The sequence below is a fragment of the Pongo abelii genome, chromosome 1 (genome assembly GCF_028885655.2).
Source record: "Pongo abelii isolate AG06213 chromosome 1, NHGRI_mPonAbe1-v2.0_pri, whole genome shotgun sequence".
Taxonomy (NCBI): Eukaryota; Metazoa; Chordata; class Mammalia; order Primates; family Hominidae; genus Pongo; species Pongo abelii.
In genome coordinates this window covers 173,285,288-173,311,540 of record NC_071985.2, presented here as the reverse complement: position 1 = coordinate 173,311,540, position 26,253 = coordinate 173,285,288, and the positions used below count along the sequence as shown (strand labels likewise).

General features: G+C 32.6%; 1 protein-coding gene across 1 annotated transcript in view; it reads left to right on the top strand.

Annotated features, from left to right (window-relative positions):
* The window catches only part of HOOK1 (hook microtubule tethering protein 1), a 58,393-nt gene that overhangs the window by 15,018 nt on the left and 17,122 nt on the right, over positions 1–26,253 (top strand). The window contains exons 5-13 of the mRNA XM_009249644.4: positions 2,468–2,518; positions 3,713–3,845; positions 5,647–5,714; positions 7,175–7,237; positions 10,619–10,702; positions 13,902–14,068; positions 17,522–17,662; positions 18,793–18,994; positions 19,547–19,657. Coding sequence (XP_009247919.1) covers positions 2,468–2,518; positions 3,713–3,845; positions 5,647–5,714; positions 7,175–7,237; positions 10,619–10,702; positions 13,902–14,068; positions 17,522–17,662; positions 18,793–18,994; positions 19,547–19,657 — 1,020 coding nt within the window. The remainder of the gene's footprint in view (positions 1–2,467; positions 2,519–3,712; positions 3,846–5,646; positions 5,715–7,174; positions 7,238–10,618; positions 10,703–13,901; positions 14,069–17,521; positions 17,663–18,792; positions 18,995–19,546; positions 19,658–26,253) is intronic.

The following is a 26,253-nucleotide window of genomic DNA, read 5'->3' as shown; positions in this document are numbered from 1 at the left end:
ATTTTACTTATTTATTTTTTAAAGAATTAGCTTATGTTTTCTGTTCCATTGATTTTTCTGATTTTTATTATTTCCTTTCTCTCACTTAACCTGTTCTTCTTTTTCTTGCTTCTTAAGGTGGAAGCTTAAATAAAAAACTTTAAACCCTTTTTTCCCCTAATATTAACCACCATCTTAGCCACATCCCACTTATTTTGACAGACTATTTTATTTTCATTCAGTTCAAAATATTTGGTAATTTCCCTTGTAAAGTTTTCTCCTTTGACCTATGAATACATTAGAAGTAGGTAATTCAAATTCAAAATACTTGAGGATTTTCCAGTCGCCTTTCTTTTATTTATTGGTTTCTAATAGATCTGAGAACATACTCTGTATTGAGAAGTTATTTTACATTTATTGAGTCTTATTTTATGACCGAACCTATGGTTTGTCTTGGTGAATGTTCCATGTGTATATGAAAACAGCATGCATTCTACAGTTGTTATATAAATATAGATTTTGTTAAATTTGTTGATAGTGGTATTTTCCATATCTTTATTGATATTTTGTCTTATTATATTATGTGTATAGTGTAATATAGACTCTGTAGTGAGCCCTTAAATCTCTAATGATGATTTCGATTTTGTTGATTTCTCCTTTGCATTTTTTTGCTTTTTACTTCATGTATTTTGAATTTCTGTTACTAAGTTTATTACACACTATATTTCTTTTGTGTTCTTGAATGAATTCACTTATTATGAAATGCTTTTCTTTATCCCTGGTAATATTCTTTTGTTTGAAATCAAATTTGCTCTAATATTAATGTAGCCACTACAGATTTTTTATGATTATATTTTTCATTAGTATTTCTTTTTCCATTCTTTTAATCTGCCTATGTCTTTTTATTGAAAGTGTTTCATATAGACACCTAATAGTTGGGTCTTACATTTTTTATCCAGTTTGACAATCTGTATTTGATTCTTTATTGTAAAAAAAACCTATTTCTTACATTCATGTTTTTGTTCAAATCCTTGAACATCTTTAAACTAGAAGTTTTAACATTGTCTCAATTCTTTTATCTTTCATTTCTGAGAACCCATGTGTACTGACTGAGTTTTCTCCTAATTTTGGTTCCCATTTTCCTGCTTCTTCACATGTGTAGTAATTTTTTAATTGGATGCTAGACATTATGAATTTTATTATTGAATGCTGATTTTTTTTTAAGTTTTTTTTTTTTTTCCGAGACAGAATTTCGCTCTTACACCCAGGCTGGAGTGAAGTGGTGCAATCTCAGCTCACTGCAACCTCTGCCCCCCAGGTTCAAGCGATTCTCCTGCCTCAGCCTCCCGAGTAGCTGGGATTACAGGTGCCCGCCACCATGCCTGGCTAATTTTTGTATTTTTAGTAGAGGCGGGGTTTCACCATGTTGGCCAGGCTGGTCTTGAACTCCTGACCTCAGGCAATCCACCTGCCTCAGCCTCCCAATTAAGTATATTCTTTTGAGGAGTGTTGAATTTTCTTCTTGCAAGCAGTTCAGGTACTTGGAATCAGTTTGATCCTTTAAAGGCCTATTTTTGGCTGTGGTAGGGGGCAGACCTAAAGTTATTCTTTCCTTTAGGACTAAGGTAGACTCATTACTAAGCTGTGACCTTTTTGGGGTCTTTAATGAATGTTTTGTGCATGTAGCATGGTGTCTTCATTCTGGCTAGTGAGAATTTCAAAAGTTTTTTGGCCTGTATAATCTTTGGGAATAGTTCAGTTTATAGTTCCCTGGATTGTTATTTCTTTGGAAAGAACATTCAGTTTCACCCACCCACATGCAAACTGGTATTTAGCCAAAGAGTCAAAGGAACCATTTTACACAAATCTCCAGAGCTTGCTCATTTCATAGCTCCCATCTTTTCATCTGTCTGCCCTGCAAATTCAAACTGCCCAGGCCTTCCTGAACTTCTAATGTCTGTCTCTTCAATCAGTGAGAACATCAGGCTTGGTGTTTGGTTTCCACCTCCCTATGCTGTAGTCTGAAAATTGCCTCAAGACAGAAAGCTTGTACTAGTGTAGGGCTCATTTTCTGTTTGTTTCCGTTCTTTCAGAAAGCAGAGTTCTGTACTACTTACTTGTTGTCTAAATCTTGCAAACAATTGTTTAATGTATTTTGTCTTATTTTCTAGTTATTAGTGACAGGAGAGAAAATCAAAACCCAGTTAACTTGCTCATGACTGGAGCTGGACATGCCCGTGTATAAATTTTTAAAGTGGGCCCTTGAGTTCATTGTGGCCCACTTTAAAGAGAATCACCCTACTTAACTAAACACTGATGAAATCTCTGATGGTTAAAAAGCATCATGTGTTTGTATTTATAGAACTCTATTATAATGTTTTTGTTGTTCTTTTTAATTAGGGGAAAGTTTTTATTGTCTTTCATGCTGGCATAACTTTTCTTACATTATTAATCTGAAATAAGAATCTCTTATTTTTTTTCACATTAGGCCAGTAATGTAAAGAAGGTCCTTCAAGGAATTATGAGTTATTATCATGAGGTATGTAAAACATCTGACTTTGTTTAAATGCATCATGCTATATGAAAATCACTTTAAGACTGAAAAATCACTTGGTTTTTTGTTTATAATATTTTACTGGAATGTAAGTCATAATTAGAACATGTTTTATTGTCATTTTTATAGAATGCTCATTTGTGAAAATAAGCTTAGATATATTGATTTGTAAGATAACATTGCTTAGGTATTGATACGCTCCAAATTGATTATTTTCAAGTAGAATTACCTTCATCTTTAATATTATTTGATTTTGTGCAATACTATAAATTAGACTTTATAATTAATTGAAATAATTTTCTATTTAAAGCAATATTTTGACATTTCTTCCCAGTGTAAACAGTAGCAAAGACATAACTGAGATTATGCTCATACAAGTAAATTGGAAAAAATGCAAAATAAAAGTAGTATTATAAAGTCACTTTAGATAGTACATTAGTCAGATAGTTTGTTTTTTCTTATTCAGCATCATAACAAGTTCTCTAGTAGGGTTTTTGATATAAGAGAGTTTATCGCTTAATGATTGGCAGCTTTTGAATGACTTTTCCATTAAAGAATTTTTGTTTCTATTTTTTAAAGTTGTCACACAATTAAACTTCTAATTTCTCCCCAAAATGTTTAATATTCTCTAAAATTTTTCAATTTATTAAATACCTAAAACTAATTCTGAAGCTGTTTTAATGCCAAGAACCCTTTTAATCAGCTAAAAAATAAGAAAAAGAAAGATAAGACCAGGAAAAAAAATTAATCCATTAGATTTGTTGTTCATTTGTAAAAGTGCAGTGATTTACATTGTGTTTCTCTGTTAATTGATTATATATGAAAATATTGTGAATATTCTTTGACTTAACATATGCTTATTATTTAATGGACAGGCATAAGTTTTATCATAGTAGACTAGGCCAAGTGCTTCTTAAATTAAATTCTTCCCTCTGACAGTGAAATCAAAGGATATTTGATGTAAAACCAAAAGGAAATATAGTGCTTTTGGTTGGTTTCTCAGAATTTTGGAATGTTGCCTGAACATTGCTAACTGGTTTTAATAATTATTTATTTGTCATTTGTTATTTTATCTAAGTTGTTTCATGAATTTATAATTTATTTTCATTGTAATATTAAATGTAGCAAATTCTTTGCAGCTGATATAAATGAGTGATCTAATTTATTTTAATATTGTAGTTTTTGGGGCAGCAGATTTCAGAAGCACTTATCCCTGATTTAAACCAAATAACCGAATGTTCAGATCCAGTGGAGCTTGGGAGATTGCTCCAGCTTATTTTAGGTTGTGCGATCAACTGTGAAAAGAAGCAAGGTAAGTGAATTTCAATCATTTGAGGATTTCAACTTTCTAGAAACTTTCTACATTGCCATATAAGCTAGCATTAAAATGTACTATTAAAGCTTGGCAGAAAGCACCCTGAAACGTAAACCAGAAGATCTGAATTCTAGCCCAACTCTGTCGTTGAAAAGTGGCATACCTTGAGTGTCCTATTTGTACCTGGATTCTGATATTCATATTCAGTGGCTAAATTAAATGTATTTTAGTTTAATTAGTTTAATATACCCAGTACATAAGATTTAGTGGATATTCAATAAAAATTGTACTTATTCATTTGATACATTATGTCTATTTTACATGTAAGAACCTTATGTGGATTCAGTTTTCATAAATAAATATTCAGCTACTAATTTATAATTCAAGTTTCTTCAGGTAATATTCTGCTCTTTTCAGAAGCGTATCTGTCCAATATATCCTCCACATAAGTGGTCTAATGATATAAATGGAATCGATGCATTATATTGGTATATCCAAACACAGTGATCCATATTTTGCTGAGTACAAAAGGATCATATTTTGTTGCATGTAATGATGAATGATGAACTGAACAGGCCCAGACCTCCTTCCCTTGAGGGCTTTAATCGGTTTGGGTGGTGAGACTTTTGACGCTGATGTTTTTTTGCATGATTCATCCAAACTTGTTCTTAGTACACCACCTTTATGAAAGAATAATGTTGAGTGCTTAAGTTTGCAAAATGCAAATACTTCAAGCCAGGGCCTTGGAAAACATTCAACATTGTCTAGCTAATGAAGAAAGGATATAAGTTGGGATAAATTTACCTACAAACTCTGAAAAGAGAAAAATAAAACAAAATACATGAAATTAATTGTAGTTTATCAATTATAAAAGGACAGTGACTAGGTGTCAGAGAATTTTTATATTAGTCCCTCTCTACTATTTACTAGAAGTTTTTTTCTAGGACAAGCCAGTACTTCTCTGTAGGCTTTTATTTCTCACTTATAAATAAAGTTAAAGATCTGTATATTGGGTTTTTCATAAAAGCAGGGACATTTGCTCATGGAAGGTTAAAACTTCTCTAAATATTTAATCACAAATTGACAAGTAGTAATTTATTTATAAATCTAGTAATTTTTTGTTGTAATTGTGATTATTTTTATTTTTTCATTGATTAATGCTTTGTTAATATTTTCATTGCTGGTTATTCGTAACTTATTTTTGCTTAATTAATCTTAACCAGGTTTGTAAGTTTCATTAGTCTTTTTTAAAGAGCCAACTTTTGGCTTTGATTCTATTTTGTTTTTACTATTTAATTTTGTTGTCCTCTTTATCTCATTCGTTTTTCTTGTGAATTAATCAGCTGTTCCTTTTCTAAGCTATAATTGACATTTTAAGTGGTAATTTTGCCTTAAAGTGATTATTTTGTTGCATCCTAAAAATTTTAATATTATATGTAATATTTTCATAATTCTAAGCACTATTGAGCAATTTTGTCTATTTTTAAAAGGAATTCAATTCCTAGATACATAACTTTTTAAAAGCTTTCACACTTTTGTATTTTGCTGTATGAATTGATTTTTGAAATGATTTCAAGGTACTGACTGCAACAATCTCAATCTTGAAAGAATGAATTCATTTGGTTAACAATACTCAGTTTATCTTGGTGAGGAAGGAAGACATACTGGTGGACAAATAATGTATTTACATAAAGGATTATCTGTGGGTAAATGAATTTTTATAGTCTATTAATTTGATGGCCAAGGTACTATGTGTAAAGGGTAGATTTTTTTCAGATTTGATTTTTTTAAATCATAGAACATATTCAAAATATAATGACACTGGAAGAGTCTGTTCAACATGTGGTCATGACTGCTATTCAAGAGGTAAGTTGTATCATGTTCCTATGGGTATAAAAATCCTAAACCAAATTATATAAAACTTTTCATACTTTATGCTTTTCTTTTTAAAAACTTGCTCTTTGTTGTGAGTTTACTTCCCCTTAGCTAGTGGGTCTTCCTTTTTTACCCCCAAAAATATTTTAAAAGGCCTTTAAGCCCAATTTTAGTACCTGTGCATTTTAAAAGCTGATTAATAAATTAATATTATCAAGTCTCTTTAAATCAGTGGTCCTCAACCTTTTTGGCACCAGGGACCAGTTTTGTGGAAGACAATTTTTCCACAGACCCGGGGTGGCGGGCGGGGGGAAGGTTTTGGGATGAAACTGTTCCACCTCAGATAATCAAGCATTAGATTCACATAAGAAGTGTTCACAGTGGGGTTTTTGCTCCTATGAGAATCTAATGCTGCCACTGATCTGTCAGCAGGTGGAGTCCAGGTGATAATGCTCTCTTGCCTGCCACCCACCTGCTTCTGTGCAGCCCAGTTTTAACAGGCCACGGACTGTGCCAGTCCATGGCCTGGGGGTTGGGGACCCTTCCTTTAAATAACTTCAACTAAGCAGGAAACGCAGGATAAACAGTCTCTGACCAGAACAGTCTCTGACCAGACAGGAGTTTTTCTTTTTTCTTTTTTTTCTTCCAGTTATAACAATCTTTCCTGAATTTTTCATTTATATATACCATATGCATTTTCAAAATGTTAGATCTGTGAGCAAATATGGTGGTACTTAGGTTTAGTTGTACCAGGTAAGTTGGATTAAAGCTAGTCTAGTTATCTAAGTGGAGCCAGGAAGGATTCAGAATTAATGTGGTGCAGTGTTGATTCTTAATATCAGCCTAAAAGGCTGAGATGGATTGCAGAGGAGACCTCAGGAAAAGCAGACTTTGGAAGTAGCATGACTTAGAGGGAGACATCATACAGGACTTTGGTAGTCTGTACTCCCTGAGTTTGCATTGTTGGTTTGGATTCAGAGCATCCCTGTACATAAGTAAATCTGTCTTTCATCTCAAAGAGTTATTTTACAGGATCTTTTTTTCATATAATCGTAACTCCTACTTTTAAAATGACTTCTCAAAAAGGCTGCATTAAAAAAGTATTAACTTACAATGTATATGAATCCCTTTAAAAATTATTTAATGTGTTCACTCTTCATCAGTAATATGTCTTTTAGGACTTGTATTGAAATTTTTCAGTACACAAGTATTTTTAATATATCTATGTATTTAAAGCACAGTTTACTTATAGTGTCCTCACTAATATGCTTGAATTTGTGTTATTAAGTGAAGCCTCTAATAAAGTTTTTATCTGAATAGTGTTCTAAGGATCCTCAAATTAAGGCAAGGAAAAGCTAAATATAAATCATTTTACTATCCTTTCAAGAAAATATATTTTACTTCATAAACATCACATTATTATACTTAATTTTATTATTTTAATTTCCTAGTTGATGAGTAAAGAAATATTGAGCTCTCCTCCAAATGATGCTATTGGGGAATTGGAGCAACAGGTGAGTATTTTAGTATGGAAGAAAAATGTTGAAAGCAATGTTAGGGTTTCTTTGCCAGTTACTCTCATAAGGCTTACAAAGAGAGCATATACAATAATATTTTCTTCCGTGAAATTTGGTTTATTCTTCTGCATGGTCCCAACTGAATGGCAGTGGTGTTGGTCTCCAGAGGTTTTTGTGATCATGTTGAAAGAGTTGAGCGGCATTGAACATTCCTTCTGACACTTGTATATTTGGACCATGCTGTATAGTTGCACAGTGAAATAGAGGACAATTAAAAACAAACTCTGCTAAGTTTTAATTTATCTAATAATGTAATTTTTTTCACTGTTGCTATCCTCTCACTTGATATTGAAGAAATAGCTCAAAGGCCCTGTACTCAAAGCTCCTTTCCTTCAGGACTGTTTTACAGGGGGAAAAGACACTCTTCTCCCATTTATAACCCAATCTGGGTTATAGAGTAAAGGGTAAAAGGAGAGGCAAATGCATTAAGTACTTTTTCTGTTATATTTTTAGACACTTCTTCTTTTATGAGTGTCACCAGTCATCTCAAGAAGTATTTCAAAAGAAAATGTTTGAAGAAATAATTTATTTAAATGTAAACATGCTGGTTTTTCCTAAACTTTTTTTCTGTAATAAAACTAAACAATGCCTTCTCTAATACTTGTAAAAATATTTTGCAGGGATTTACATAAAATTTAGTTCTGTGGGACTGTATGTAGCCTTCAATGTTAATGAGGTCATGTAAATATAATTCACACAAAGACAACAAAGTTTTTTTATTATTATTATACTTTAAGTTCTGGGTTACATGTGCAGAATGTGAAGTTTTGTTACATAGGTATACACGTGGCATGGTGGTTTGCTGCACCCATCAACCCGTTACCTACATTAGGTATTTCTCCTAATGTTATCCCTTTCCTAGCCCCCCACCCCCCACAGGCCCTGGTGTGTGATGCTCCCCTCCTTGTGTCCATGTATGCTTATTCAACTCCCACTTATGAGTGAGAACATGTGGTGGTTGGTTGTCTGATCTTGCGATAGTTTGCTGAGAATGATTGTTTCCAGCTTCATCCATGTCCCTGCAAAGGACATGAACTCATCCTTTTTTATGGCTGCATAGTATTCCATGGTGTATATGTGCCACATTTTCTTAATCCAGTCCATCTTTGATGGACATTTGCACTGGTTCCAAGTCTTTGCTATTGTGAATAGTGCTGCAATAAAAATACGTGTGCATTTGTCTTTGTAGTAGAATGATTTATAATCTTTTCGGTATATGTCCAGTAATGGGATTGCTGTGTCAAATGGTATTTCTAGTTCTAGATCCTTGAGGAATCGCTGCACTGTCTTCCACAATGGTTGAACTAATTTATGCTCCCAACAACAGTGTAAAAGCATTCCTATTTTTCCACAGCCTCTCCAGTATCTGTTGTTTCCTGACTTTTTAATGTTCGCGATTCTAACTGGTGTGAGATAGTATCTCATTGTGGTTTTGATTTGCGTTTCTCTAATGACCTGTGATGATGAGCAATTTTTCATATGTCCGTTGGCTGCATAAATGTCTTCTTTTGAGAAGTGTCTGTTCATATCCTTTGTCTGTTTTTTGATGGGGTTTTTTGCTTTTTTCTTGTAAATTTGTTTAAGTTCTTTGTAGATTCTGGATATTAGCCCTTTGTCAGATGGATAGTTTGCAAAATTTTTTTCCCATTCTGTAGGTTGCCTGTTCACTCTGATGATAGTTTCTTTGGCTGTGCAGAAGCTCTTTAGTTTAATTACATCCCGTTTGTCAATTTTGGCTTTTGTTGCCATTGCTTTTGGGTTTTAGACATGAAGTCTTTGCCCATGCCTCTGTCCTGAATGGCATTGCCCAGGTTTTCTTCTAGGATTTTTATGGTCCTACGTCTTACATTTAAGTCTTTGATCCATCTTGAGTTGATTTTTGTATAAGGTATGAGGAAGGGGTCCAGTTTCAGTTTTCTGCATATGGCTAGCCCGTTTTCCCAACACCATTTATTAAATAGGGAATCTTTTCCCCATTGCTTGTGTGTGTCAGGTTTATCAAAGATCAGATGGTGGTAGATGTGTGGTGTTATTTCTGAGGACTCTGTGCTGTTCCATTGGTCTATATATCTGTTTTGGTACCAGTACCATGCTGTTTTTGTTACTGTAGCCTTGTAGTAAAGTTTGAAGTCAGGTAATGTGATGCCTCCAGCTTTGTTCTTCTTGCACACAATTGCCTTGCTATGCGGGCTCTTTTTTGATTCCATATGAAGATTAAAGGAGTTGTTTCCAATTCTGTGAAGAAAGTCAGCGGTAGCTTGATGGGGATAGCATTGAATCTATAAATTACCTTGGGCAGTATGGCCATTTTCACGATATTGATTCTTCCTACCCATGAGCATGGAATGTTCTTCCATTTGTTTGTGTTCTCTTTCATTTAATTGAGCAGTGGTTTGTAGTTCTCCTTGAAGAGGTCCTTCACATTCCTTGTAAGTTGTATTCCTGGTATTTTATTCTCTTAGTAGCAATTGTGAATGGGAGTTCACCCATGATTTGGCTTTCTGTCTGTTATTGGTGTATAGAAATGCTTGTGATTTTTGCACATTGATTTTGTATCCTGAGACTTTGCTGAAGTTGTTTGTCAGCTTAAGGAGATTTTGAGCTGGTACGATGGGGTTTTCTAAATATACAATCATGTCATCTGCAAACAGAGACAATTTGACTTCCTCTCTTCCTATTTGAATACGCTTTATTGCTTTCTCTTGCCTGATTGCCCTGGCCAGAACTTCCAATACTATGTTGAATAGGAGCGGTGAGAGAGGGCATCCTTGTCTTGTGCCAGTTTTCAAAGGGAATGCTTCCAGTTTTTGCCCATTCAGTATAATATCGGCTGTGGTTTTGTCATAAGTAGCTCTTATTATATTTAGATACGTTCCATTGATAACTAGTTTTTTGAGAGTTTTTAGCATGAAAGGCTGTTGAATTTTGTTGAAGGACTTTCCTGCATCTATTGAGATAATCATGTGGTTTTTGTCATTGGTTCTGTTTATATGCTGGATTACATTTATTGATTTGTGTGTGTTGAACCAGCCTTGCATCCCAGGGATGAAGCCAACTTGATCGTGGTGGATAAGCTTTTTGAGTGCTGCTGGATTCGGTTTGCCAGTATTTTATTGAGGATTTTCACATCAATGTTCATCAGGGATATTGGCCTAAAATTCTCTTTTTTTGTTGTAAGACTCATTTGTTATTAGGTAAATTTAAAAAATAATTTCTCGTATCAGTGTATATGTGTGTGTGAGAAGAGTATATTTTTCTATTTTTCTATATTTGTGTCAAAACACGATTTACTAAGATTTAGGACATTTTGTATTTCAGCTTAAAAGAGCCTTGGAAGAACTTCAGGAAGCACTAGCAGAAAAAGAAGAGCTGAGGCAAAGATGTGAAGAATTGGATATGCAGGTATGGGAAAAAACCCTGAGCCGAGAAAAACTGCCTCTTTAAGTTTACAGAAGATTTTTATTGTAATTAATTAGTTGGCACTATGTTTTGTAGATTGGGTTTAACTTCATGGAGGTAACATTAAAAGGATTTCTTATAGGCTTGAATATTCAAGTATGAATTTCATAAATATTTTTCTCTGGTTTAACTTCATGGAGGTAACATTAAAAGGATTTCTTATAGGCTTGAATATTCAAGTATGAATTTCATAAATATTTTTCTCTGGTTTAAATTCATGGAGGTAACATTAAAAGGATTTCTTATAGGCTTGAATATTCAAGTATGAATTTCATAAATATTTTTCTCTGATAGTTGAAATTTGCTGGCTTAACTTTCTTTGAGAAAATCACTCTACTAATTGTAAAATTTCAATTATTTAGATAACAACTCAGTTTTCATTTTTGTAAAATGGGAAAGTTAAAGTTTCTACTTCATATTGTGTATGTGAATATTAAATAGAGGTAATTTATGGAAGTATTAAGTGGTACCTGACACTTCCCCCCCAGTAAATTCAAGTACATGTTCATATTTATGTATGTAGTCTCTTATGGCAAATTTTTGCTAACATGTATTTATATATAAACGTGTGTATATACGCTTGTATTCATATGCACATGTATGTTAAAATGAACTTGGCATGAGCAACAATAGTTAATGGTTAAGAGGTTAGATTGTCAAACCAGGCTACCTACATTCAGAACCTGGTCATATTACTAGCTGGTTATATGCTCCAGGCACATTACTTAATTATTCTGTACTTCAGTTTTCTCTTTTGAGAAATGGAGTGATGATAGCATATATCTCCCAGAGTGGTTGTGAGGGTTAAATGAATTCATATATATAGCACTTAGAGCCTGGCACAGAAGTGCTATGTTTATTATTTGCATATGATGTTACTGTTACATCAAAAATACAAATGTGCATATTATGCAGTAAGTCTAGAAAAAGGTGTACAGAAGGTTAAGTGTACCTTCATAATATGCTGTATGTAAGTGGCATTTTTTTGTTTGAATAATGAGCTAAATTTGTAGTTGATTCTCTGAAAAGTGTAAGGGCAAGGAGCAAAGGTGTGGTAGCATTATCCTTGCTAGAGGAAGTAAATATCTAAAATGACAGGGCTAGATAATGCTTCTAACCCTTAAGCATTTGGAAATAAAGAAAAGGAAAAGACTTGGTTAGGGTGACAAGTCACTTAGGGCAGTGGGAGCACTAGAATTCAGGTCTTCTAACTTCATCTGTAAAAACCAGTCCTCTGTATTTGAACGAAGTAAGTGTCTCAAGTAAGGGAAATTTAATCTGTTCTCCTTCGCACCTTTCCTAACTACATATTGTAACATACACCTTCAAACACAGGCAAAGTACCCGAAATGTGTTCATTTTAAATGGGATCATATTCACCCTGTAAAATACCTCATAGGAAAAACAGAAGATTAAGCCATTCAGGTATTACCATTCTCTTGTAGGATCTAGGTAGTCTTCTGAGAAATTCTTATTCAACAAAGAACACAAAATTCTACATTTAAAGATTTATGTGTTTGTAACAAATAATGAAGGATATATGATCTGGTTTTAGGTGAAAAGTGCAGAAATCCCAAACAGAGAGAGACAGAGACAGGTGCAGATTGAACTTACCACCATGAGAGCTTGTTGAAGGAGATGCCTGGAACCACCACCCAGTGCTCCAAGTCACAGTTCTGGGGTGGGAACAAGGAATGTGCCTGTCTCGCACCCTTCTTACTCATGTCTGTGCCAGTAGTGACTCTGGAGCCACGTTGAAGCATATGGATAGGAGCAAGATTGGTTATTCACCAGGTGTTCAAAACTAAAATTTGCCCTTGGTCCTATTCTTTTTTAGAGGAGTCCTACCCAATTTTGATGACTGAGGGTGTTGTTTTTCCTCTGTCAGTCATTTTTTGATAGCCCCTACACTCAAGCTAGAATGAGATATTCTTTGTGCCCTACCCTTACCCTATAGTGTACTTCTATCAAAGCACCTTCAACATCTTTTACATAATTGTTTGCATTTCTACTGTAAGGGTCTTGGGGGCAGAAACTCTTTATTCTTCTTTTGTATCTGAATCACTTAGAATTATTATGCATGACAGGTAATAGTCACTAAACAGCTTACATAATAGGCATGGATGCATGCATTGAATTTGGGAATAGAAAGTTATTTCATTATATTGTCTGCCCAGGGACAGTTTCCCAGACTTTGTATTTCTCATTTAGAAGACAGTAACTTGCCTATATACTGTGTTCAGGGCAATCACTTGATGTTAATTTCCTATTAGTTGTTTGTGTCAATGTGTAGTCATATTTACATAACTGGATTGAATTACATGTTTTGAAAATATGGATAGCAAACTTATTCAGTAATACATTGGAAATCAGAATAGGTTAATCAATGGTTTTTCAAACTAATTCTTAATCATATGTAAAAGTTCTGGCCTTATCAAAAGACACAGCCTTAGCTATGCATTTTTAAACATGTTTTTAAATGGAAAAGAAGTAGAACCAGGAGAGAAAATCATACATGTTTTAAAAATATGAGTAAAAAAAATTGCTCCAGGTACTGATAATGATGTGGTTCTACACTAAGATGTTTTTATTCGTTTTAAATCATAAGCAAATAGTTTAAATGTACAAATGGAAACAGCTTAGCTTTTTGTTATTGATTAATTAACCATATGTGCTTATTTCTTGAATATGTGATATGTGAGACTGATAATTTTATACTCTCAACCTATCATGATAACTTTGAACATATGTGTGTATATTTTGGCTTAGTAGGTGACATCATTCTAAAAACTAGTTTATACCTAAAAGAGGAGACAAATTAATTTTTTGAAGTTTCATTTGTGCATCAAATTTTAGAGACTTGAAAACATTTTCTTCCCCAAACAAAGGCAGGCATAGCATTTTAAAGATATAGTTACTCTATTTTCTCCATATGTGTATTGATTTGATTTCTTTTTTTGACTTAGATCTCCTAGACTCTGAATTCTGCATTCAGAAGGATCCTTAGAACTCATCTAGTATGACAGACCAAGCTATTTAATGGCTTAGTCAGATCTAGAATCCAGAACTCTAGACTCTAATAAGAGTTTTTATTTGTTTGTTTTTTTCTACTGGTGCTTATGTATGTGTATTTGTTTCTTAGGTGACTACACTTCAAGATGAAAAGAATTCACTGGTTTCTGAAAATGAGATGATGAATGAAAAACTTGACCAGTTGGATGGCTCTTTTGATGATCCAAACACAGTGGTTGCAAAAAAGTATTTTCATGCACAATTACAACTAGAACAATTACAGGAAGAAAACTTCAGGTAGCATTTTTAATGGAAATCATTTTATGGAGTTCTGTCTCTTATACTAGTAGCAAAAAGTCACAGTATTAACAACTAATTATTAAGCATTGTTAAGCATCTTTAGGATACTGATTAAGCTCCTGAAAATACCAGATGGTATAAGTGGTTCCTGTTATCACAGGGCTAACATCTAGTTAGGAAGTGGGAGATACACATAAAAACAAAACCATTTAAATATGTGTTAAGGACCAAATCAGGGCCAATAGGACAGCCAATAGGAGTTCAAGGCAGTGATTGCTGAAACCTGGGGAGAACAGGGAGTTTCTCAAATAAGATAGGTAACCCTGTAATAAATTGAAAAAAATGTAAATCGTAAGCCAAGTAGGTGCTTTTCATTTTAACTTCTATATTTCTTTAACAAAGTCATGTATTCTTACCTTTAATAAACACTGATTATCTTTTGTGTGCTTACCACTGAGCCATGAACTATAAGACCTTGAGGACAGGCACTCTAATTGTACTATACATATTTTTTTGTTACTTAATTTTGATATAACTTCAAACTCACTAAAAAAGTTACAAGAATACTACAGGGAACTTCTTTACACCTTTTACTCAGATTCAACAATTATTTTACAGTTTTCTCCATTTGCTTTAGCAGTCTCTGTATATAGTCATATAATTTGCATATTTTTATCTGAACCATTTGAGAGAAAGTTGGACACATGTCTCTTTACCCCTGTATATTTCAGTGCATATTTCCTAAGAATGAGGACATTCTCTTATAAGCCATGTTATTTTCACATTATTGTGAAAAATGATCTAACCATTAAAATTGGGATCTTTTTCTGGACTCTCATTTCATTTCTGTTAGTAAATTTATGCCTGTATGACACTATGTTAATTACTATGGTTTTGGAGTATGACTTTTGAGATCTGGTAGTGTAAGTATTCCAATTTTGTTCTTTCTTTTTCAAAATTTGTTTTGGCTATTCTGTGTCTTTAGCATTTTCCCATAAAATTGAGAATCAGCTGATCAGTTTCTATTAAAAACCTTTTCAGGATTATGATTTGGATTGTATAATTGATAACTATATAGAGAATTCCTATCTATGAATGTAGTCTCATTTATTTAAATATTTAATTTCACTAGGCAGTGCTGTATTGTTTCCAGCACAGAAGTCTTATATGTCTTTTGTTAATTTTTTACCCAAGTATTTTTTTTTGATACTATTGTAAATGCAAATTCAGAATTATTGTGAAAATTTGCTGCTAATCTGTAGATAGATGTACAATTATATATTGAAACTTTGATCTTACACCTTGAAACTTGTATTTTAAATATATTGAAACTTTTATATCTTGCAAAGTTTCTAAATTCACTTATTGAGCTGGTAGTTTACTTAGATTAAAAAAAAAATCCTTAGTCCATTCCTGCTGCTTTAACAAAATACCTTAGACAGGGTAATTTATGAACAATAGAAATCTACCACTCACAGTTCTGAAGACTGAGAACTCCAAAATCAAGGTACCAGCAGATTCATTGTCTGTTTGAGGGATTGATCTCTGCTTCCAAGATGGCTTCCTCTTGCTGAATCCTTAGGTCCCTTTAACCTCTTTCATAAGAGCACTAATCCCATTCAAGGGGACAGAGCCCTCATAACTTAATCACTTCCCAAAAGGCCCCACCTCTTAATACCACCACAATGGGGATTAGGTTTCAACATGAATTTTAGAGGAACACAGACTATGGAATCTACAGTCATTTAATCTATTAATGGAACTTTACATCTTCCTTTCATTATTTCTGTCTTGTATTTATTTTCCTTGCCTTGTTGCAAGAGCAGCCATCATTGCTTTTTTCCTGGTCTTAGAGGGATCATGTGCAATTAGGATCCATCAAGTATGATGCTAGCCGTAGAGTTTTTCGATGTGCTTTCTGTCAGATTGAGGAAATTCCCCTTGTTTCCACCCTGCTAAAAGTTTTTTGTTTTTTTCAATCATGATTAGCTGTTGATTTTTGTCAGATAATTTTTCTGCATCTTGAAAAGATGGTGTAGTTTTTCTTTTTCATTCTTGTAATATACTGATTGATTTTTGAATGTTAAAAACCTACATTCTGGAGATAAACCACTTTGTTCATACTTTATTATCCTGTATATGTGACTAGATTCAGTTAATAATTTGAAAGAATTTTTATAACTGTCTTTATAATAGATACTGGTCTGAATTTTGTCTCTTGTAATGTCTTGTTCAGGATTTGTTATCAGAGTTCTAGTAGTCTCATAGAATAACTGAGGCATATTCTCTGTTCTGTTTTCTGAAAGAGTTTATGTAAAAATGTTGTTATTTCTTTCTTAAATTTTGATACAGTTTATTAGTAACACAATTTGGACCTATGGTTTTCTTTGTGAGTGGGTTTTTACTGACAAATTTAATTTCTTTAATGGTCATAGGGCTTTTCAGATTTCCTATTTCATCTTGTGTTCAGTTTGGTAAGTTGTATTTTTCAGTGTATATGTTTATTTAAGTTGTTGAACTTATTGGCATGAAGTTGTTCATAATATTCTCTTATCCTTAAAACTCAGTGTATATGGTTATTTAAGTTGTTGAATTTATCGACGTGAAGTTGTTCATAATATTCTTTTTTTATCCTTATAATGACTGGTAGATGTGATGACATACCCTTTTACATTCCTGATATTGCTTGGGTTTTCTTTCATTTTTCTTGATCACTCTTGCTAGAGGTTCATCAGTTTTCTTAATCTTTTCAAACATCCTTTATTGGCCTTCTGTATTATTAGTTTTAGATTTCTTTCTTTATACTTAACTTTGGGTTTAAATTTCTCTTCTTTTTCTAGCCTCTTAAAGTTGAAACTCAGATCATTGATTTTAATCCTTCCTTCCTCCCTCCCTCCCTTCCTTCCTTCCTTCCTTCCTCCTTCCTTCCTCCTTCCTTCCTTCCTTCCTCCTTCCTTCCTTCCTTCCTTCTTCCTTCCTTCCTTCCTTCCTCCCTCCCTCCCTCCCTCCCTCCCTCTCTCTCTCTTTCATTCTTTCTTTCTTTCTAACATAAACCTTTAAAACTGAGAGGCACTGGTTTACTGTTGTCCCCCAAATTTGATTGCTTGTCTTTTTGTTATTGTTTAGTTTGAAACTTTTTCTAAATTCTGTTGTGATTTTTTTGTTGACTTGTGGGTTATTTAGGAATGTGTTGTTTAATTTACAAAGATTTAAAGCTTTTCTAGACTTCTTATTGCGACTGATTTCTAATTTAATTAACCTTTATTATTAGACAACATGTTCCATGATATTTCAATCTTTTGGCATTTATTGATACATATTTTGTTCATCATATATTTTATTGTGTTGAGTGTTATATATGCATTTGCATATATAGTCATGCAAGTCATAATATAATTATATAATTATAAAAAATCATGGAAGTTATAAATACTTTTTTATTTGTTCAAGGCTTGAAGCTGCAAAAGATGATTACCGTGTTCACTGTGAAGAACTTGAAAAGCAGCTAATCGAATTCCAGCATAGGAATGATGAATTGACTAGTCTTGCAGAAGAAACAAGAGCCCTGAAAGATGAAATAGATGTTCTTAGGTATGGCAAGTCTTAAAAAATATAATTATGCCATTTCTGAGCTATTTAGTCAATTTGAGTATTTCATATTTTAATCAGGGATTCATAGGATTATTCCTGTATATCAAGTATTGATCAGTTTTTAATCCAGGCTGATAGTTTTAATTTCTTTTATGTTTGTTGTTTGGGCTTGCAGTTCATGGATAATACTCAATTTTTATTAGGACATTTTCACATTAGAACCCATAAACCCAAAATGAGACCTTTAATTAAAATTTTATAAATGGAGTACTTATAGATACATTTAACTTGACCTCCTTGTACCTATCATATTTTGTGAAATTTTTGTGTAAGGAAATTTTTGTGTAAGGAAACGTCAATCCATATTTTGACATTTGATAAACTATAGATCAAATATAGGCAAGAATCCTAACTTTTTTTGGGGGAGGATTGTCATTTGGCAATATGAAGTTTATATTTACTTTTTTCATGTGAAATATTACTCAGTGAACAGTCTGTCCACGTGATCTTTATATTTTTTTGTTAATTTTTCTTAATTATTTTTTGAAATTCTTAATACTCGTTTGAAACAAAATTTGTATACCCATTAATTTGGACCTACTTGTGATAGTGAAGTGATTTGGTTTATTTGTTTGTTCGTTTATTTATATATTTAAGTCAGGTAAGCACAACTCCAAAGGGAAGTGCTTTGCCTGACAAGTTTATAAATTTAGTCAACGTCCTAAATACAGTTAAGTCAAATACTTAGAAGGAAACTATGCTGAATGTTATACACAAAGGAAGGTTGGCCTGTAAGCTGCAGAGCAGCTGAGTTGTTTAATTTTATGTACAAATCATTATTTTTTATTCATTGTGCTAATATATGAAACAGTTTGATAAATTAGTGTGTCAGATTTGAAGCATTTTTATTTTGATGGCTTTATACCAAATAGGTTGAACTTTAAATGGATTTAGGCTGGAGTCTGTTTCCAAAGTTCTTACAAAGTTTACAATTTCCTCCTCTCACTCACTCACATTTACTTTTCTTTTTTCTTTTTTGTGATAGTTTGGAAGATTCATTTTATAGCCAGAGTAAAATTATGAGTATATACTAGTTTTTATACAGTAATGCTTAGTCTTTATTATTATAGGGCTACCTCTGATAAAGCAAATAAACTGGAGTCAACAGTTGAGATATATCGTCAGAAGCTACAAGATCTGAATGACCTTCGCAAGCAGGTGAAAACTTTACAGGAAACCAACATGATGTATATGCATAATACAGTCAGCTTAGAAGAAGAATTAAAAAAAGCAAATGCAGCACGTACACAATTAGAAACATACAAAAGGCAGGTAAGAAACATCTTAATTTTTAATTGATAAAATTGTAAGAGTTTAACTTTGTTATTCCTTTTGATTTCTTAAGAATGGTAAAGAAATTGAGAAGCATTGCATGTAATAAGCTATGAACTTACTCTGATGAATTTCTTTCTTTAATTTTAATTCAAGGCTTGATAATTGAGTTTGAGTTATCTGGGTCTTTTACCTTTTTACTGCCTCCTGAAATTATTTTTTCTTTTGAGATTTGTTTATTAGCATTTCTGGTAAGCAGGGTTAATGCCTTAGAGAATGGAGCCGTAACCTAAATTCTGTTTTGCTGTTTACTAAATAACATTAGGAGGCTGACTTTTAATTTTTTTGGCAAAACTATTATTTGAATATTTTTAGTTTTATGTTAATTCTTATCTATATGTTATTTTCCACAAGTATTTAGAATTAGACTGCAATTTTAGTGTAGATATTTATTCCTAATCAGTTTTTCATTTACTCAATTCTGAAAGACTATTGAGATTTATACACTTACATACTTTTAAGGACTTTTTTTCCTTTTGTTTCTGACATTAGGTTCAAGATCTTCATGTTAAACTTTCCTCTGAATCCAAGAGGGCAGACACACTAGCGTTTGAAATGAAGCGGCTTGAAGAAAAACACGAAGCTTTACTTAAGGAAAAAGAGGTAAACATAGATATAATTGATAAGGAATATTTCATTGTTCTTTTAGTTTTGTAATGCTCTTGCTGTTTCTATAATCGTGGTGATGTCTACCAGTTCTCTCTTCCTCCAGATTGAATTTTTTGACATAAAATTGTCTTGTAAAAATGACTTACATCTTCTTTCAATTTTTTTAGTTTTCTTCACAATGGTAGATGAAATGGTAGAGCCAAGGTCATAAGTCTCAATGAATATTTTCTAATTCTAGACTGTCAAGTTGCTTGGGATCAAGGACCATAGATAATAATTTTGCGATGGCTTTATTAAGATTTAATTTACATACCATAAATTTCACCTAAGGTATACAAGTCAGTGGTTTTTAGTATATTCACAGAGTTATACTACCATCATCATAATCATACTTTAGAACACTGCCATCACTCTAAAAAGAAACCTCATGCCCATCACCATTTACCCTGCACTCTAATCCTCTCAGCCCTACTCTTAGCAACTGTTAATCTACTTGCTATCTACAGATTTTCCTAGTCTTTCTGCAATATGTAATCATACACTTGGTGATTTTTGTGACTGACTCTTGCAAGGTTCATCCGTGTTGTAGCATGTATCAGTGCTTTAACCTTTTTATTGCCGAATAATGCCCCATTGTATGGATATACGGCATTTTGTTTATCCATTCACCAGTTTATGAACATTTGGGTTGTTTCTACTTTTTGGCTGTTATGAATAATGCTGCTATGAATGTTTATGTACAAGTTTTTATTTAGATATGTTTTCATTTTTCTTGAGCATATATGCAGAAATGGTGTTGATGGGTCATATGGTAACCATGTTTAACTTCACATCCTTATCATCACCTATTATCTTTTTGATTTTAGCTATCCTACTGGATATAAAATGGCATGTCATTGTGTTTTTGATTTGCATTTCTCTACTAATGTTGTTGAGCATCTTTTATGTACTTATTAGCCATTTGTATATCTTCCTTGGAAAAATGTCTTCAAATCCTTTGCCAATGTTTTACTTAGGTTATATGCTTTTTAATTATTGAGTTGGAATAGTTTTTTATATATTCTAGATACAAGTTCCTTGTTGGGTATATGATTTGCAATTTTTTTTTCTATTCTATGTGTTGTCATCTCACTTTCTTGACGATATAGTTTGCAGCACCAAGTATTACATTTTGATGAGATCTGAGTTACTTGTTTTTCCTTTTGTTGCTTGTCCTTTTTTGGTGATGTTTTTAAAAAAGACCATTGTGTAACCTAAGGTACAAAGATTTACCCTGTGTTTTTCATTTAAACAGTTTTCTGGTTTTAGCTCGTATATTTAGTCTGTAATCCATTTTGTATATGGTGTGAGGTAGGCATCTGGCTTTAATTCTTTTGTGTGTTGATATCCAGTTGTACCATTACCACCAGTTGATAAAACTATTCTTACTACATTGAATTATTTGGTATTCTTGTTAAAAATCACTTGGCCGTGATACTTTAATGGTGTATACATGTCATTATACATTCGTGAAAATCCACAGGGTGTATAACAAAAAGAGTAAACCGCAATATAAATGATGGACTTTAGTTAATAACAGTGTATCAGCATTGGCTCATCAATTCTAACAAATTACCACACAAATGCAAGATAGTAATAATAGGGGAGACTGAGAGTGAGAAGAGGCTAAGAGGAATATAAAGGAACACTGTATTTTCTGCTCAATTTTTCCAAAAACCTAAAACTGCTCAGAAAATAACCTCTATTAATAATTAAAAAGGTTTAAAAAAATCATTTGACCATAAATGCAAGGGTTTATTTGTGGTCTTTTAATGGTTTACTACTGGTCTCTATGTCTAATCTTATGCTAGTGCCACACTCATATATTGATACTTGATTACTGTAGTTTTGTAGTTAAGTTTTGAAATTGGAAAGGGTGAGTTTTCAAACTTTATTCTTCTTCGAGGCTGTTTTTGTTATTCTGATTCCCTAGCATTTTCATGTGAATCTTGAAATCAGCTTGTCAATTCTTGCAAAAAAAAGGCAGCTGAGATTTTTATAAGAACTTCTTGATCTATAGATTAATTTAGAAATGTTGCCACTTAACAGTATTAATTTTCTGATCCATGAATGTGGGCCATCATTTCATTTATTTAGACCTTAAGTGTCTTTCAACAATGTTTTGTAGTTTTCAGTGTGCAAGACTAGCACCTTTTAAACATGTATTCCTAAGTGTTTCATTCTTTTTGTTGTTATTTTAAATAAAATTATCAATATCATTTTTGGATTTGTTAACTGCTAATATATAGAAATTTGATGGAGTTTTGTGCATTGATCATGAATCTTCCAGCCTTTTTGAATTTGTTTACTAGTTATAGTTTTTTGGTAAGTTTCTCAGGATTATCTGTAGGTAAGATTACGACCTCTGCAAATAGAATTGGTTTTACTTCTTCATTTGCAATTCTGATAATTTTTATTTTTCTTGCTAAGTTGTACTGGCTAGAATTGTCAGTACAATCTTAAATAAAAGTGGCATGAACAGATATCATTCTTTAGGTTCTGATCTTAGGGGAAAAGCATAGAATTTTTCACCAGTATGTATGATACTAGCTGTGAGTTCTTTGTTTTCGTTTTTGTTTTTGGATGCCCTCTACAAGGTTGAAGAATTTTCCTTCTATTCGTAGTTTGTTGCATGCTGTTATCCTAAAAGAGTATCGGATTTTGTCAGATGCTTTTTCTGGATCAGTGAGATGATATATAGTATTTGTACTTTATTATATTAATATGATGTATTACATTGATTTTTTTCATGTTAAACCGATCTTGCATTACTGAGATAAATTCTACTTGTTCATAATATATACTTTAAAAAGTATATTGCCAGATTCTGTTTGCAAATATTTCATTGAAGATTTTTCCATCGGTATTATAAGGGATATTGGTTTGTAATGTTCTTGTGAGGTCATACCTGTTTTTGGTATCACTGGTCACATAGAGTGAGTTGAGAAATTTTCCCTGCTTTTTTATGTTTTGGGAAAGTTCATGAAAATTGGTATTAATTCTTCTTTAAATGTTTTGTGGAGTTCAGTTTTCTGGGCCTGAGCTTTATTTGTAGGAAGTTAATAAATTACTAATTCAATCTTTTTAGTTGCTCTAGGTCTATTCAGCTATTCTATGACTTCTTGAGCTAGCGTTACTAGTTTGTTTCTTTCTAGAGATTTGTCAATTTAATTTATCTAATTTATTGGCATACAGTTGTTTATTGTTGTTTCTTCTTTATTTCTGTGAGAAACAAGAGAATTTTGCTAAGTAGTGATATCCTCTCCTTTATTTGTGATTTTTGTAATTTGAATTTCTCTGTTTTTTTTTCTTGGTTTAGTTTAGCTAAAGATTTGTCAATTTTGTTGATCTTTTCAAATAACTAACTTGTGGTTTTAAAATTTGTTTTCTATTCTCTATTTTTACTATAATCTTTAATAAGTCATTGGTAAAGGAACACAAATTCCTTTGTGTATAAGTTTTTTTTTTCCTAGTTAAGATAGAAAGTTAAGTTATTGATTTGGAATTTTTCTTGTTTTTTTAATATAGATACAGCTGTAAATTTACCTCAGGATTTATTTTGCTACATCCTGTGTTTTGGCATATTGCATTTTTGTTTAATTCTTTTGAATTTTTTTTCCCTTATGATTTCTTCTTTGACACACTGGTTACTTATGAGTATCTTGCTCAATTTTCACATATTTGTGAATATCCTAAATCTCCTTGTGTCATTGATTTATTTAATTCCATTGTGGTCAGAGAACATACGTTGTGTGCATTCAGTCCTTTTAAATTTATTGAGCCCTGTATTATGGCCTAGCATATGGTCTGTTCTGCAGAGTGTTCCATGTGGATTTTTAAAAAATGTGTATTCTACTGTTGGGTAAAGTATTCTATATATGTCAGTTAGGTCTAGTTGGTTTATAGTATTGTTCAAGTATTCTACCTTGAATCTTTGTGTATAGTTCTATCTATTATTGAAAGTAGGATACTGATATTTCCAATTGTTATATCATCTCTTTTTCCCTTTAATTCCGTCAGTTTTTACCTCATGTATTTTAGGTCTGTTAGGTTCATTTATGTTTGTAATTGTTATATCTTCCTGATAGATTGATTTTTCTAATGTCTGTCTTTTTTCTGGTTACAATATTTATCTTAAAGTCTGTTTTGTTTAATATTAGTATAGCCCTGTATCTTTCTTTTGGTTACTGTTTGCATCATTTTTTTCACCCTTTTATTTTCAAACTATATTTGTGTCTTTGATACTAAGATCTATTTCTTTCACCTAGCATTTACTTGGATCATTTTAAATCGATTCTGCCAGTATTTGCTTTTCAATTGGAGTTTGGAATCCATTTACATTTAATGTAATTACCGATAAAAATAGCATTTAGGTCTACCATTTTATTTTGTTTTCTGTGTGTCTTTTTTTCTCCTCCATTTTTCTACTACTGCCTTTTGTGTTAGACATTTTCAATATACCAGTTTAGTTCCTTAGTTTCTTTGACTAGTTTTTAAAAGCTATTTTCTGATGGCTGTTATGGGGGATTACAATTAGCATCTTACCTTGAAACAATCCATTTAGAGTAAATGGTAAACTTAATTTCAATAGTATACTGAAAACTACTCCAAAATAAAAACTTTTCCTCCCCTCTGCTTTATGCTGTTACTGTCATACAAATTACATCTTTATACATTATAAACTCATTAATAGTGTTTTATAATTAATGCTTTATACTATTGTCTTTTAAATCAAATTGTAGACTAAAAGTTAAAAATACATTAATCTATATATAATATACATTAAATATATATTATATATAAATCTATATATATTATATATATAAATCTATATATATAATATACATTAAAATAATATATATATATTTTAAGACGGAGTCTCCCTCTGTTGCCCAGGCTGGAGTGCAGTGACACGATTTTGGCTCACTACAACCTCTGCCTCCTGGGTTCAAGCAATTCTCCTGGCTCAGCCTCCTGAGTAGCTGGGATTACAGGCGCGCACCACCATGCCTAATTTTTGTATTTTTAATAGAGACGGGGTTTCACCATGTTGGTCAGGCTGGTCTCAAACTCCTGACCTTGTGACCCACCTGCCTCGACCTCCCAAAGTGCTGGGATTACAGGCATAAGCCACCGTGCCTAGCCATTAAAATATATTTGTGTATATAGTTACCTCTGTTGGTGGTGTTTCTTTGGCTAAATTCAAATTTCTCAGTAGTGTCCTTTTATTTCAACCTGAAGGACTCCTTTTAGTATTTTTCTATAGAGAAAGTCTGCTAATGATACATTCTCTGTTTTGTTTTTTTTTTACTCTTGGAAAAATTTCAGTTCATCTTTCATATTCAAAAGATGTATTGCTAGATACAAAATTCTTGTTTCACAGTCTTTTTCTTTTAGCATTTTATGTCATCCTACTGTGTTATGGCCTCCATTATTGGATGAGAAATCTACTGTTAATCTTATTAAGCTCCTTTTATGTGATGAATCCTTTTTCTCTTGCTGCTTTCAAGATTTTCGCTTTGCCCTTGGCTTTCAGCAGTTTGACTTTGATATATCCAGGTGTGTGGATCCTTTTTAGTTTATTGTACTTTGAATTTGTTGAATTTCTTAGAACTGTAGATTGATGATCCAAGGTTGGAAAAAATTTGATTTCCAGATTTGAAATATTATATTATTTAAATGTCAGGTTTTCAACAAAAATGCAAGATATACAAAGAAACAGGGTAGCCTATACATGGTAAAACAACAACAACAACAAGCAGTCAACAGAAACAGCCAGTGAGGTGTCCTAATGGGTGGATATACTAGACTAACACAGAGAGAGCTATTCTAAGTATGTTCAAAGAACTAAAGCAAACCTTTTTTTTTTCTTTTAAACAAAAACAAAAAAACACTTTATTTTAGGTTCAGGGATACATATGAAGGTTTGTTATATAGGTCAACTCATGTCATGGGGATTTGTTGTAAAGATTGTTTCCTCAACCAGGTATTAAGCCCAGTACCCGACAGTTATCTTTTCTGCTCCTCTCTCTCCACCAACCCTCCACTCTCAAGTAAACCCCAGTGTCTGTTGTTCCCTTCTTTGTGTTCATGAGTTCTCATCATTTAGCTTCCACTTGTGAGAATATGTGGTATTTGGTTTTCTGTTCCTGTGTTAGTTTGCTAAGGATAATAGCCTCCACCTCCATCCATGTTCCTGCAAAAGACATGATCTTGCTCTTTTTTATGGCTGCATAGTATTCCATGGTGTATATGTACCACATTTTCTTTATCCAATCTGTCATTAATGAGCATTTAGACTGATTCCATGATTTTGCTATTATGAATAGTGCTGCAGTAAACATTCGCATGCATGTGCCATTTTTAAAGAATAAGGAAATTTTATAACTTTTCATAAAATTTGGCAAGTTTTTAGCAATTTTTCTTTTCTTCTGGGTTTCCTGTTATGTGTATATTGGCACACTTGATGGAGTCCTACAGCTTTCTGATACTCCTCTGCTGAAGTCTGCACTGAGCCCATCTAGTTCTTTTATTTTATTTTTTTTTGAGAC